The sequence below is a fragment of the Callithrix jacchus genome, chromosome 10 (assembly GCF_049354715.1).
Source record: "Callithrix jacchus isolate 240 chromosome 10, calJac240_pri, whole genome shotgun sequence".
In the NCBI taxonomy this organism is placed as follows: domain Eukaryota; kingdom Metazoa; phylum Chordata; class Mammalia; order Primates; family Cebidae; genus Callithrix; species Callithrix jacchus.
The window spans coordinates 24326038-24340793 of record NC_133511.1 but is presented as its reverse complement, the minus strand read 5'-3'; the positions used below and the strand labels follow the sequence as shown (position 1 = coordinate 24340793).

General features: G+C 52.7%; 2 protein-coding genes across 5 annotated transcripts; one reads left to right on the top strand and one right to left on the bottom strand.

Moving 5' to 3' along the window:
• The first annotated feature begins 656 nt into the window (after positions 1–656).
• Positions 657–5437, top strand: VSIG2 (V-set and immunoglobulin domain containing 2). 3 transcript variants are annotated; one of them, XM_002754546.6, is made up of 7 exons: positions 657–774; positions 1266–1423; positions 2008–2215; positions 3042–3200; positions 4166–4285; positions 4401–4545; positions 5250–5437. In XM_002754546.6, exons 1-7 carry the CDS (start codon positions 714–716, stop codon positions 5377–5379), a joined length of 981 nt encoding a protein of 326 aa, XP_002754592.1. In that variant the 5' UTR covers positions 657–713; the 3' UTR covers positions 5380–5437. The 3 variants fall into 3 exon arrangements, with proteins under 3 accessions (XP_002754592.1, XP_009005288.1, XP_078195887.1); XM_009007040.5 differs by lacking the exon at positions 657–774 and having other exon boundaries at positions 1179–1423; XM_078339761.1 differs by lacking the exons at positions 657–774; positions 4401–4545 and having other exon boundaries at positions 1179–1423.
• Positions 5438–5701: 264 nt separating this feature from the next.
• On the bottom strand, positions 5702–12994 carry NRGN (neurogranin). 2 transcript variants are annotated; one of them, XM_035264956.3, is made up of 4 exons: positions 12835–12994; positions 7178–7404; positions 6930–6950; positions 5702–6490 (listed from the first exon to the last, which is right to left on the bottom strand). In XM_035264956.3, the coding sequence occupies exons 1-2, from the start codon at positions 12847–12849 to the stop codon at positions 7183–7185; spliced, it is 237 nt and encodes a 78-aa protein (XP_035120847.1). In that variant the 5' UTR covers positions 12850–12994; the 3' UTR covers positions 5702–6490; positions 6930–6950; positions 7178–7182. The 2 variants fall into 2 exon arrangements, with proteins under 2 accessions (XP_035120847.1, XP_035120848.1); XM_035264957.3 differs by having other exon boundaries at positions 6930–6947.
• Positions 12995–14756: the final 1762 nt, after the last annotated feature.

Here is a 14756-nt window from a genome sequence, read left to right as displayed (position 1 = left end):
GCTCCTCTCCCACACCACAGCATCCTTAACAAAGATACCTTCTTGCCCATTTGGAAGAGATCTTCCTCCTTACTGAAGGAGAGCCGGGTATCGTATGGGGTGCAGGTCTTTGTCCAAATTTTGCCACGTTGTTTCCTACCAAGGGTGGGGTCTCCTTTTGGTTTCAGTTTCTCTGCCCCTAAAATGGAGTGGCTCTGGGAAGGGAGAGACGCTCATTTCTACTGAGACTCCTACCACCCCCAGTGGTGAAATGAAAAGTGGCATGGACGGAAAGGGTCTGCGGCCTGGGGCTCACAGTCACTGAGGTTCCGAGATGGGGACGCCACCTGCCAGCTCTGGGGTATCAGGACAACTCCATCTTCCAAAGTCAGCTTTCCTTCTGGAACTCCAGTGCCAAGTCTGTCTCCATAGAAGGCCCACCCCAAGCCCCGCCCTTTTCCCAAGGCCTCACACCCTCCGACCTTGGGGAGAAGAGGAAGGAAGGAGGGAGCAGGGACAGAGGGTTTGCAGAATTGGGGCTGGAGAGGAGGAGGGAGGAACACTTTTTTTTTAAATCTGCAGTGCCGGCCTCTCCCCTGTTTGCTCTGAGATACCAGTCTTGCTCCTGCCCAGTCCAGGCAGCTACCCTTGGGTGCTCCCTTCCCTCCCCGACACCCAGACTGACCTTGACCGCCGGCCTGGCAGGAGCAGGAGCAGGACGGTTGGACGCGGCCATGGCCGGGCTCCCGGGGCCCTTTCTTTGCGGGGCCCTGCTAGGTTATCTGTGCCTGAGTGGTGAGGAGGGGCTGGGCGGGATCACAGCGAGAGCTGGGGGGCACAGGCCCGGCTTCCCGGCTCCTGGGGACCCACTCTGTCCCTGCCAGGCCAGCTAAGGCTGCCGTGGGCTAGACGGGCCCTAAGTTGCCTGGGCTGAGGCCGGGAGGGGGTGTTGAAAGCCAAGAGGGCAGAGGAGAGAGGCCCCCCAAGCTGGCGGAGTTCAGCCTCTCCGTGGTACAGGCCTGAACCACTCACCGCAGGGGTAGTGTTTTTCTCTCTCTGCTAAATACACACACCCTCTTACCTGGCCCAGTCTTGGCCCTTTTACCCACAAAGACCCGGCCCCTCCCGGAAACCACAGGTTTTGGGAAGGGAGGGGTTGAATTGAGGGGAGAGGGTTGTGCTCTGGGAAAGGAGCCCTCAGCTTTCAACGTAGATGACCGGAGTGGCCCCAACCCTCCAGATTACTGGAATTTGGGTTCCTACCTCCCTTTGGTTCCTGGCCACAGGACTGGCGGTGGAGGTGAAGGTATCCACTGAGCCGCTGAGCACGCCAGTGGGGAAGACAGCCGAGCTGACCTGCACCTACAGCACGTCCGTGGGAGACAGCTTTGCCCTGGAGTGGAGCTTTGTGCAGCCTGGGAAGCCCATCTCTGAGTCCCATCCAGTGAGCTGAGAGCAACTGCATGAAGCTGGGTTGGCTTGGAGAGACAGGAACCCAGGATGAGGGCACGGGGTCGGGAGGGGGCATTTGGGGATCAGTATGCCTGGATGAAAAGGTAAGTGGGCTCTGCCTAGGTCTTCTCAGGGCTGCAGTCTGCGTCACCCTGTATCTTCCCTTCCTCCCCCATAGCCCCTATTTCCACCTCCCCTGCCTTAGTGCAGTCGGAGTTTCAGTTAATATATCCATTGACACTAAGGTGTTGTGACTGATACCAAGATGATACATGCCTCTTCTGGCTCTTTGAGAGAAAGAGAGAGACACAGAGAGAGAGAGAGGAGAGAAAGGAGAGGGAGAGGGAGGGAGGAGGGAGAGAGAAGGAAGAGGGAGAGAGAGTACACAATGAATCTGGTTCATGTCGCACCTGAAAAGGGGTGGTTTGGGAGAGAGACCTTTGAGGTTCCAGCCATAGGGTATCAGCCTCCCTGGCTGATGTAAGTCAGGAGCCTCATACCTAATTTGAGGATGAAGGACTGTAGAGTTGGTCAGGCAGAAAAAGGCACATATGTGTGTCTTCTGCCTCTCCCTAGATCCTGTACTTCACCAATGGCCATCTGTATCCAACTGGTTCTAAGTCAAAGAGGGTCACCCTGCTTCAGAACCCCCCCACAAGGGGGGTGGCCACGCTGAAACTGACTGACATCCACCCCTCAGATACTGGAACCTACCTCTGCCAAGTCAACAACCCACCAGATTTCTACACCAATGGGCTGGGGTTAATCAACCTTACTGTGCTGGGTAAGGCAGGCTGGGGATCCACCAGCCACCTACTCTTTCACATACTCAGAGTTTGCACTGGTCCTGCTAAATCTCCCATTTTTGACTTTTAGCCCAAGTACACAACTGTGCTGGGGGCCCCAAGGGAAAGTACTCCCCTTCCAAGTCTTCTAGTCCAGATGGTCATACTCCAACTCCACCCTCCACCGAGGGCATCTCCTCCATCAGAGCCTGATAACAGAGTGTGTGAGAGAAAGCCTTTCCCATACATGGGGATCTGAGTCTGTCCCCAGCAGCTCCATCATGGGGTAACCTCTCATTGGTAGTTGGATTCTGTCCTTCCCAAGGTCAGTGGCAGAGAAGGGGAGTGGCTGTCAAAGGAACAAGGGCCTCTATTACTGGGCACCAACCTCATGCTCAGAGCTTCTGTCTCACCCCAAAGTAGAGACTGCTCAGAGATGAGCAACCAGAAAAACTGTCAAAGAGGCTGGCAGTGTTTAGAAGAAAAAGAGAAGACCTAGGATGTGGTGTATATACAGCTGCTGGATTCAACCCCCGAAGGGCTGTCATGTGGAGGAGAGATTTTAATTTCTTTGTGGGTCCAGAGGGCAGTAACTGAAACCAATGGGTGGATATTATGTTACACACATTTTGGCTCAACATGAGGAATAATTTTCTCTAACAATCAGAATTTCCAATGTGGAAATCCCTCAGTTCCTGGGGATGCAGGGGTGTGTGAACACAATGTCCACTGTTTGACAGGGGTATTGAAGTAGAGAATGTAGCACCTAATGGAGCTAGGAGTGGGGTCGGAGGATTTCTGAGGAACTTTCTATGGTTTTTGCAGTTCCCCCCAGTAATCCCTCATGCAGTCAGAATGGACAAACCACTGTGGGAGGCTCTACTGCACTGAGATGCAGCTCTTCCGAGGGGGCTCCCAGGCCAGTATACAACTGGGTGCGTCTTGGATCTTCTCCTACACCTTCTCCTGGCAGCATGGTTCAAGGTAAGGGCCAAGGGCATCAGGAAGAGGGGACTGGACACCTGGGCAAATCTGGTCTCTAAATCCCACACAGCCATATTACCAGTTCCATGACTAGGGGTATGAGACAAACCACTATACCTTTCCCTGCCTCCTCTTCCTTGGCTTCCTGTATTCCCTCCTGCCTGTCTTCCTGCACAGTCTGTGGCCGGGGGATCCTGGGAGTATTTCTCAAGCTAAATATATTCCTGATATCCTGGAAGAGAGTAGAAGGCAGGGAGCATTCTGATGGTGCCCATTCATCTGCTTTGGGGAGATTTATTTTAGGTTTCCTAAGGGTCATGGATCATTTCCAGACTTCCTGGAGAGGAAACTGAGGCAGAATAGCATGGATTGGCTTGAATCTTTTAACCATTTTCTTTGGAGGAACCATATACATAGGAGCCGTAGTTTCTCAGCTTCCTCTTCCTGGATCCAGTTATTCTCCCTCCAGCCCCAGAACACCTCTTTATCAATCCAGAAATGAATGATCCCCACCCCACCCCCAGATCACCTCCTGGTGTATGCTCTGCCTTCTAAGGCAAGCAGTTTAGAAAAGCATGTGTCAGCTTAGAGCCACCCTACAGGATGCAGTTTCTAGCAATCAAGCTTTTTACACCAAACCAGGAGCCTGACATCAGCCAGTCAGCACCCCACCCCAACTCCATTGCCAGTGTCTGAATCCTTCATGAGTGTGCAGCCCTCCTCCTCCCCAAAAGGCATCTATGTAGCGTGGAAAGAACAGGTAAGTCGCAGCAGCTTTGAAATTCCACGCTGGGTCACTTCAGACACATTACTTCCTTTTTCTGAACCAGTTTCCCCACCAATAAAAAAAAAAAAAATTAGTTCCTCCCCGACAGGTTTGTTATAAGGATGAAATGAAACGTGCTCTCCTCATAGAGGTGCTCAGAGTTGAATGAGTGGTGGAACACTCCCTCTTCATCCTCTAGATGAGGTGTCTGGCCAGCTCATTCTCACCAACCTCTCCCTGACCTCCTCGGGCACCTACCGCTGTGTGGCCACCAACCAGATGGGCAGTGCATCCTGTGAGCTGACCCTCTCTGTGACCGGTAGGGATGCTGGGTGGAGGCCGGGCCAGCAGGCTTGTGTTGGGGAGGCTGCATGAAGCTGTCCACTGGTGGGCCAAGGAATGTCTGCAACTCTGTGGGTCCTGTGTCTCCTTAGAACCCTCACAAGGCCGAGTGGCTGGGGCTCTAATTGGGGTGCTCCTGGGCGTGCTGTTGCTGTCAGTTACTGCGTTCAGCCTGATCAAGTTCCAGAAAGAGAGGGGGAAGAATCCCAAGGAGACATATGGGGGTAGTGACCTTCGGTGAGCAGGAGGGCTAGGGGGTGGTGCAAGGAGGGAGGAAAGGGCTTGGGTTCAAAGTGGGTGCCTGCAGCCCTCAAACTCTCACATCTTTAAACGTGTTTATGGGTGGGTGTTGTTCAGCTCTGGGATTTTCTGGTGGCAGCAGTATAACCTGTGTATTTGAGGGCGAAGGCAAGCAGTACAGGGTGGGGTGGCTGGTCCTGAAGCCGCGGCAGGGAAGTTCAGTTTGCAGGACTGCCCAGTCCCTCCTATTTAATAAAGTTTACTTTTCTGTTCTGAAGGCATTTTCATATATTTTAACCACCTGGGAGTAGTAGTGGCTGATAGATGCCAGAAGCTGGATTTGTCCTGAGCAGTCAGCTGAGTTCAGTTCTTCTGTGGAAGAAATCAGGAAAGGGGAGGGGAAGCTGCCTCTGTCATTTACTTTAGTCAGGGTCTAGGATAGGGCTTAGAGCAATATTTCTCCAAGTGGAGTCCTCAGATTACCTGGACAGAAATCATGGGGAACTAGTTGCACATTCATATTCAGGCCACTTCCTAGCCTTCCTAGAGTTGTGTGTTGGGGAGTGATGAGGCCCAGAAACTTCATTTTAACCAAAGTTCCACAGATGATTTTCATGTACAGTGAGTCATTCAGGTTAGAGGACAGCCCTCTTCTGCAGGAGACTTCAGCTCTTCACTAAGAACTTGCCTATACCCATCAGGGAGGATGCGGTCGCTCCTGGGATCTCTGAGCACACTTCGAGGGCTGATTCTAGCAAAGGGCTCCTGGAAAGACCCTCATCTGCCAGCACCGTGACGACCAACAAGTCCAAGCTCCCTATGGTTGTGTAACTTCTCATCCCTGAGGGCGGCGAAGGGGAATATCAGTAATTAAAGTCTGCGGGTACCATACTGTCTCCTTCTTTCTGCTGGTATAGCGAATTCCTCTAGGCGGCTCAAAGAGTATTAACAGTAAGGGAAGGAATGAGCTTGAAGTCCAAGAAATGATGCTGTAGGTTGGCAGGAAGTTTGGTTGGGTAAAAGGGGTAGGTTTCAACCTAGGTGCCTCTCCACCTCAGCCCACCAACCCTGATTTTTGGTTTGGCCAAAGGAGACTTGTTCAAGCTCCAAGCCGAGGCCTGTGCACCCAAACTCCCTCCCCTGGCACCCTCTGGACACTTGGACATTCCTCTTTATTGTTCACATTCCAACCCAGCACAGTCACATGCACACACGGAGATAAAAAACCTTTCGGCCACAGCCCCAGGAGCCCAGCGGGGAGCGGGGACGGGGCCGACAGGGGCGGGGCGAGGCCGCGGAAGACTCCTCCTACCAAGCCTCCCAGGCGCTCGGCGTTTGCATAAACAAGAGAGCTGGAGAGGCTGCCCTCCACAGTGCGCTGGGGAAAGGGGAGAGAACGTGACAGGCAGGTGTGGGATAGGGACTTCTCTTCCGATCAGAGTAAGGGGCGTCGACACCATTAAAACCCTCTTCTCTTCATCTCGCCCCAGATCCAAAGTCCTGGGGCTAGGCTTGGGGCACGGAGATGTAGGGCGCCCCTTTTAGCTGCGCACAGAACGAAAGGACTTGTTTTTTCTTTAAGTAAGTGTACTTGGGTGACGCTTAGGGCGCCCTCCGCAGTGCGCGCAGGAAAGCGCAGAGGCTGCGGAGGCAGAGCTGCATGCTGGGTGCGGGGAGAGGTGGGCGAGAAGCAAAAGAAGGATTTGGGAGCGCAGGGTTTACGGTGGGTTGGGGTGGAAGGGCAAATGGGGACCATACTAGACTGTAGAACTAACTAAAAGGGCACGGACTCAGCGACTCCGCGAGGGAGCCTGGGAGAGGGAGTCTCTGGGACGCAGGGGGCTCCTGTAGCTGGCAGGTTGCTGGGCAGGAGGGGGTCACAAACACGGCAGGGAAGTCTCGTCGCAGCGAAGGGGACGCGGCATCCATCTCTCCTCGGGAACTGAGGAGAGAGAAGGTCTGAGAACCCATCCTCTCTTGCTACTTCCTCTCCCCACTCCCTTCCCCCTTTCTGTACCAAGATTCCTTGGGTGGGGAGTGCCAAGAGGCCCCAACCACCCAGAACCCCGAGCCCAAGTCATGGCGCTGAAATGAGCCCCGCGGCAGGTGTGTGTGCGCGCCCTGATGTGTTTTCTGCCCCTTGGCCGGGCTTGTGCAGCCAAATGGAGTGACTGAGCATGTCTGGGTCCAGGTATGTCCCTGTTGCAGCCTTGGGCGTCTCGATGTGTCCCTGTCGCAGCCTTGGGAGTCTGGATGTATCAGAAAACCCAAAGGCGCAGGGTACATCTTCCCTGGCTGGGAGGGGTGAGGGTGGGCAGAGGGAAGGCATGGGGATTCAATCCTTTTCTCCTACCCCGTCGCCTCGGGGCCGTGTTCATTACCTTTGAAAATGCTCAGTTCTTCTTCCGTCCAGGGCAGGGCAGAAAGGATGCAGAGGGAGAAACAAGTGAGCTCCTGGAATCCGCTCAACCCTCAGCCTCTTCCCACCCACCCACCTCCCGACTCGGATTTCTATCCCTCAATCTTTAGCTCCCGCCATGCCCCCCTGCACCCCCCTAGCCGGCCCTTATTCTCCCCCTGCTCCTTCTGGGGAGGGCTGCGGCTGTGAGTTCGCTGCGAGCTGTCTCACCTGGCCTAGTCTCCGCTGGGGCCGCCGCCCGCGCCTCCCCGGGCGACCCCAGCTCCGCCAGGCCCCCCGGGGCCCGGGCCCTTCCGGCCACGCTCTCCGCTCTTTATCTTCTTCCGAGCCATGTGGCCCCGAAAACTCGCCTGGATTTTGGCGGCAGCCGCGTTTGCGCCGGGATCGTCCAGCGGGATGTCTAGAATGTCGTCGTCTGGCTTGGAGCAGGCGTTCTCCTGGGGGCGGAGCAGGAGGGTTCTTGTGGGGTCACTGGGTCTTGACTCCGCGGGAGTGGGGTAGGAATAGAGAGGCCTGAGAGATTCAGACTATGGCGACGCGGGGATGGGAGGTGCAGAGATGGGTGCCTCGCCTGGCGCAGGGCTGTGGCAAGGACACGCACTGGGGTGGGGGCAGCGACAGGTGAAGAGGAAGGTTCAGGGCCAGGTGGACAGACGTGTCTCAATTCAGGAAAGAGAAGTGCAGGTAGGATTGGGTGTAGGAGAGCCAGGTCCATCACCAGCATCCAGTTAGGGGTCTGCAGAGCTGCTTGGAGGGTGGAAAGGAGGAGCAAGGAAAACAGCAGCAGGCACTCCTTGAGTGGCCACCTTTCCCTCGCTCTCAGAGGGTACCTCCAGCTCAGAAGGACCCAGTCTGAGTCCAGGGTTTTCCGTGGAGAAGGTGAAGCCTCAGTTCCCCAGCCCTCTCCCCAGTAGAACTGCAAGAAGCTCACAGCTAGAATTAGGGCGAGGATGGGGATACTAGTCAGTGAGCCAGCCTACCCTACTTAAGGCTAGAGCCCCAGAAATTGTTTTCCCATTGACTCTTCAGTTTCCACTGCCCAACGATGAGTTTGAACACAGAAGATAGGAGATGATTTGGAAGAAGTGACAGAGAAAAGGCTTCACTCCAAGCAAATAAAGAAAAAAGAAAAGAAGGGAAGAAGGAAGGGAGGGAGGGGAAAGGAAAGGAAAGAGAAAAGAAAATAAAAAAAGAAAATGAAAAGGCCAGCAGGAGTAAGAAGCCCTTTCCAGGGTGTACTCATGAGGAAGAAAGGAATTACAGTGATAACTACCATTTAAGCACTTACCTTGTTCCAGCTGCAATAACAGTGTTTTACTTAGTCCCCCCAAAATAAAGCGGTGACGTACCTTTTTATTGTTACACTTAATAAACCTAATGATTAGACTGTTTAAAAACCTACCTGGGTCATACAGTTACCAGTGGACCCAAGATTCAGACCACTGTATTTCAGAGTCCAGAATATATTTTTACTCCTACTTTGTAGGATAAACAAATGCAGCCCAGTCAACCAACCAAGGCTCTACCATTTGCTATAGGTGTGTAGCCTCGGGCAAGTTATCTAATCTTTTCTTAGCTCCTTCCTCTAAAATATTAGGATAATAATATCCACTTGTATGGGTTGTGGGGAAGAATAAACAGCATGATATGCATAAAGTCTCTTGTACAACCTAGCTGCTCAATAAATAGTAGCTCTTATGATTGCCTTAAAAATAACATTAAGTTAATGTGAGATCGTTGTTTTGCAGGCCAAAAGCAGTCACATAATAACAGTTTCATATAGTTCAACCTAATAATAATCAGGCCCACCTCTATGCCCCAAACTAGGTTTCTGTGTCTCTGACAGCCTGCCCTAGCTGAAAGTAGAAGGGGTGAGGGAGTTGATGGTATAGAATGCAGAGGAAAGGCTATGGAATGGAGAGGAATTCAGCCTCCGAGCCCCTTTGTTGCTTACCATTACTTACAGTAGTATCGTGAGTCAGGATGGGGATGATTACCATGAAGTTAGAAGGACATTTCTCTTTTGATCTGGCCCTCTGGCTTCTAAGAATGTGCCTTGATTTTTTTTTTCATGAAGACTTCCAGTGCTTTCGTTATATTTTTCTTCTAGGACACCAGATGACCAAGGTTTCACGTAATGATAGTCCAGTTCTGTACATTCACTCTCCCTGCCATCACCCATTCAGCTCACAGAAGTAGACAGAATATGAGTGAGGCTTCACCAATCACTGTCCTAACCAGATTCGCCCCCAGGAGCATAAACTTAAATTCCAGACACCAAAGCCCAGGCTTATAAATGGCTCCCCTCACCATGTTTCCCAAGGTTAGCTTCATTTCCTGGGCTTCAGTTTGTGCTCAAGATGCCCACAGTCGATTTAAACACAGTTAAAAGGAGTTACATTTTGGTAGAAGACCCACCCTCCCCCTCCAAAAAAAAAAAAAAAAAAAGGAGTTACAAAGAGATAGGTATGGTTGTGGGGGGGCCCAACACCCAACACAGGTCTAGGGTGCTCCCTGACATCTTATTCCTCACCTGAAATCAGAAATGACTCCTTTGGGATTTTTTTTCCCTAGAGCTCAAGTCTTTCTTGGGATATCCTCAGGGAATAGTGAGGCTTCTTCTCAAAAGTGGGTGACAGTCATAAAAAACCATCCCTGACCTCCCTTTCCTCCTTGGCCCCGCAGCTGTGAAGGAGTGGGAAGGTTGAGTGGAGGAAGGGATATCTGCCTCCAACCACGCTAGACCCGACCTGCTGTCACCGCCCGCCCCAGCTGGATCCAGAATGGAAAGCTGGAATAACAGGCAAAGCCACCCCCGACACTCCATGCTCCTCCCCAGAATCAGCTCCCTCTCCCGCCAGCTGAATTTTCAGGACAGAGCTGCCAGGTGGCCAGTGTGGCCACAGGTGGAACTGGTAGATTAAAAGGATCTGGGAAGGGGTTCATTGGTCATGGGGCCTAGTTGGTGCCTTCCAAAGCCAAGGTTGCTGGTGTGTGCCTGACAGTTCCATAGGAACTAGGAACTTCTGGGAGGGGAAGGGGAGGTGGAAGGTGCCCAGGTCAGCAAAGCAGGAGCCCAGCTGGGCACATCACTTCACCTCTGAGAGTCTCATTTTCTTCAGCCACAGCTAGAACTTAACCTAATGAATAAAGTCTCCTTCAGCTCCCAAATCCTAATAGCTTTAAGGATTACCCCTGCTTGCTGCTTGTTACATGTCAAGCCCTGTGCTAAGCACTTTGCACATATTACCTCATTTAATCCCCATTTTGGAAGTCAGGAAAGAGCCTCTGAGACATTTTGTAACTTACCTAAGGCCACTCAGTTGACAAATAGTGAAGTGATCAGATTCAGTAGCCTCTGCCTCTAGCCACTGCCTCAGGGCAGGTAATTATTTCTATGAATTCAGCAGGGCCAAGCCAACTGGACTAAGCAAAAGAAGTGAGTAGGATCCAAAAAAAAATAATTCTTTGCCTTTTCATACGCAGTGAATGCAGGAAAAGTCATATATATATATGGCTATGTAAATCAGCAACTGCAACATTTGAATCAAAAGGAATAAAAAACCATTCCTCTGTCTCTTAAAAAATAGGCAGATCTGTTTTCTTCTTCCTCATTTCTATTTGAGCCTCTGTAGCAAGGAGAAACAGGAATAAGGCAGGAATAGATTCTTCCCAAACACTAGGTGAGGTGGTCAGTGAGGAGAGTTCCAGAATCAAAGATGAAGAGGGACCTGCCTCTAGCCCCCCAGAGGTATGCTGTTGTTCCTACACATCCTAGCTCCCTCCCAGCACTAAGTTCAGCCCTCCACAGAAAGGGGAGGAAAATGCCCACCCCAGCTCTGCCCTTCCCCACCCCTCCACCTATCACCCCTTCTTCTTCTTCCTGCCCCCCTACACAGTCTGATAATGGTGCTCTCTCTTGCTCAGCACTTTTGCCCTGCCAACCTTGGGAAGGCTCCTGTGTACATGGTGCACTGAAGGACATGCCCCAGGCCCTGGGCCTCAGGGTTCATTGTGTATCTGCTTCTTCTTTACCTTTTGAATGGGTAACCTCTCCTTTTTTAAGGGACACTCACTCCAACCATGTCTTCTAATCTCAATATGACACTCAAGGGCAACAGTTCCAGGCAGAGACCCCCACATCCTATTCTAATTACTACTGCAGACAGAGGAGACCAATTCTATTCCTTCCCTCGTCTCTTGGATTGTTTACTCACCTCTTTGACTATGTCTCCCACTTCCCCTTCCCCAGCAATACTCCCCTCTCATCCTTACCTCTCCCCTCCCCCCAACTCCTTTCCCAGAACCCACCATCCATTTATCTTCTCTAAACAACACTGCTGGGAGGAGGAGCTCTTCCTCAGTGGAGCCCAGGAACCTCCATGAGGAGCCCATTTCTCCCTTAATAACCACAACATTGCTTCCTGTAGAATAAGAATCAGAGGGAAAAGGCTGAAAGGAGATACGTTATCAGGGTGTTCTCCAGGGGGTGGGACTGTAGGTGACTGACAGGTTTTGTTTTTTTTTTTTTCATACTTTTCTCTAGTTTTTACGTTTTCTATTATGAGCAGATTGCTTTTATATATTTAGAGGAGAGGTTAAAGCACAGCTCTTTGAAGAAGACAGGGCTACGTTTGACACCTACCTCCACACTTAGGAGTCATGCTTCCTTGGAAAAATCATTTAACTTTTTAAACCTCAGTTGGCACATCTGTGAAATAATATCTACCTCGCAGGTTGTTGTGATGATTAAATATAGGGTAGGCATTCACAAACTGGCAACTATTATTGACACTAATAAGAGTTAAAATCGCAACGGCCACCACTTGCCCCTAAGTTTTCTCTGCCTCTTGGTACCCAGACATGGGAAAGTCTCACCTATTACAGACCTGGGCTATCTTTTCCTTTCAAAGCTCACTTTTTCTTTTCTTTTCTGTGCCATGGGGTGGCAAAGTCAGTAACCTCTTTCATCATTTGCTGGTTGACTGAATGACTGAAAATACAAGGACTTTGGAATAGTCTTTATCCAAGTGTAGGGGCAAAAAATAAATAAGCAAACAAATAAAATTCATATACGTATGATCACTGTAGTCTTCCGGTGAGTCAGGGGCCAGGTCCTGTGCCAGGCGCTTTCATACCGAGTCACCTTAACCGTAACCCTCGGGCGTTGGGCACTTGCAGTACCCAGGTTTCCGCGTGGGCGCTGACAAATTGCAGACACTTCCTTCCCTCGCCAGCAGGGCTCTCTCACGGCCACTTCACTCAGCCCTCTCCGAGGCAGAAGGCCTTGGGGACCGGGACAACCCCTCCCCAGAACCACCCTGGCTAGGCTCTTTGCAGCCAGCATCACAACCGAGCTAACCGATATGGATCGATTACACCAGCCTGCACTGTAGAGGGCCCTTCGGCGATCGTTCGGGGGTCGTGAGGATCAGCCTGTCCGCCCACCGACGGCGGCGGCAGTGGGAAGGGGAACGGGGGGGTGCCGAAAGGCGGGAGAAAGGAGTGGCCGCAGTGTCTCTAGGCGATGGTTTCAAGCGTCTCACTGGGGAGGAAGTGCCTCCTCTCGTCTAACCTGCAGTTAGCTCCCCGTTGCAGAGCCCTGCCGAGCTCCAGGTCCAGCCGAGGCTGCCTGGCGGATGGGCGCTCAGACGCCCCCGCGAGTTGAGGAGCATTTGTCCTAGGGCTTCCAAGTCAAGCGGGCGCCTTCCACCATCCACCACCCACGTCTCAGCAGGGACCCCTTTTCTTTTTGCTCCTAGGTCTTCCGCATCCACTTCCAACCCTCACTCGCCCTCCAGGGCGTTCTCCTGCGCCTCTCGCATCAGACCCCGCCAAGTGCCCCTCCCCCGGGCCCTCTAACTTACGGTGCAGCAGTCCATGCTGGTGGCAGGGGTCCTCGGCGAGGAAGGAGGCTGGCGGAGGGCGGGGGCCTGGGGTCTGTGTGGTGCCGGGTGGGGGCTCTGGGGCAGCTGGCCGCCCGCCGACCCGCGCCGAACCAGCAGCTCTGCTCTCGGGTCCGGTCTCCCGCGCTCGGCTCCGCTCGCGAATGTAACCTGAGCTCCACGGCCGGGAAGCCAATCAGGAGCAGCCTCCGGCAGGGTGGGCGGGGAGAAGTGGAGGGGGGACCACGCCCTCTTGCGACTCCCTCCGCCTCGCTCCGCCTCCTGCCCCAGCCCCTTCGCCTACACGCTTGTATCCTAGCCTCCTACACACTCCATCATCCCGGGCTCAGTCCCCTGGCTTGCTAGGCGGCAGACTGCCAGGCAGATGTACGCCGGAGTAGTCAGAAGGAGGCCCCCGACACCCTAGGCACAAACACACCCACATCTGGGCACAGCAGTCCCTCCCACTCATAGAAAACCACGCACCCCTCCACACTTCGACAACCTAGCAGGAGTCCCAAATATGGCTCCCTCTAACTTCACTCCCCCACAGTCCGCAAAGAAAGGCTCCCTAAGATGTGCGGTAAAAAGGTCTCATCATCACTCCTGCTACAGAAGGAGAAACCTGTTGGTGCAACCTGGCGATGGGCATGCGTCCACACAAAAGCTCACAAGCCCCACATGTCCATATATGATTTTCCCAGGCCTTCTTCCAGCATACAGACACTGCAGACACACAACCTGCAAAAATAACTACGCAGACCTTCAGTTGCAGGTAAATGCAGACACCCTGTTGTGGGCGCTCGGCGCTCACGCAAGCGCACGGACAGTCACCCAGCTCAAGCTGTCGGCATTACATATCTATTATCGATCTGTCCACATGCCCGGCAGCAAACAAACAAAATCATATATGCACAACACCTATTTTGCATGTATTTGTATATGGGCACCGACTTGGAAGAAGTATCCTCCTCCCCTTCGTAGCAGACTCTGCCTAACCTCTTGACCTATTTCCTCAGGATAAGACAAAAGCTGGCCATCCTCGCCCTTGCTCCTGAGAAGATGAAAAATATCCTAAACCCAAGTATAAGGAATTCGAAATAATTGGCTCTTGGGTCGGTGATGAGGCAGGATGTGGGCTTCGTGAGAGGCTGGGAAGGGGAGCTATGGAAAGAGCATCTGGGAGGGACAGCCTGCCACTGTTGTGGTCGTCAGCCTCCCCCAACTCGGCAGGGTACAAGAGCTGGCAGTGTGGCTTGTTATGTGGGTAGGGTAGGCCTTCTCTGAGAAAATTAGGAAGTCTTTCTCAGCTAAGGTCCCAGAGAAAGGAAGGAGGAAAGGATGGCTGCCACTCGGAGCAAAGGAAGGAAATGCTCTGGGTGGGACAACAGACCCTGAGACAGCTCTGCAGTGCATCCCCAGCCCCTGGCCATGCCTGCTGACCCCATGATGGTTACATGAGTCCTTCCCACCTGGATGTTTGGGCCAGAGGCTCTGCTTGCCAAGGGAAAATGAGTGGGAGGGAAATGCCTGTGTCCATTCAGGGTGGGCAGCTTGGGGTCCCAGGCTGAGCTGGATGCTAGCTGGGATTCCAGGGCTTGGGATGTAGGGGTGTCTCTCCCAGCATGTTTGGGGCCCACCCACTTTTGTAATGAAAAATCTGTTCCCCAATCTGTCTCTGGCACATCCTCCATCTCCCCACCTCCACCAAATGGCCAGATGTCCTGGGAACTCAGGCCCTTGCCTAAATGATGGGCACATCTGTGGCCTTCGGTTTTGCCAATTCCTGCTGGACTTCAACTCCAGAATCCAGAGAGGAGAGAAAAGGGGGAAATTGGGGGACAGAGAGGATTCCAGGCCTAGACTCTGTGCTTTTCTTTTCCCAAATTAGAGCTGAGGAATTC

Coding starts and splice junctions, on each gene's coding strand:
- VSIG2 (XM_009007040.5), top strand. CDS start 1,193: ATGACCGGAGTGGCCCCAACCCTCCAGATTACTGGAATTTGGGTTCCT. Junction 1,424..2,007: donor CCATCTCTGAGTCCCATCCA/GTGAGCTGAGAG, acceptor GCCTCTCCCTAG/ATCCTGTACTTCACCAATGG. Junction 2,216..3,041: donor AATCAACCTTACTGTGCTGG/GTAAGGCAGGCT, acceptor TGGTTTTTGCAG/TTCCCCCCAGTAATCCCTCA.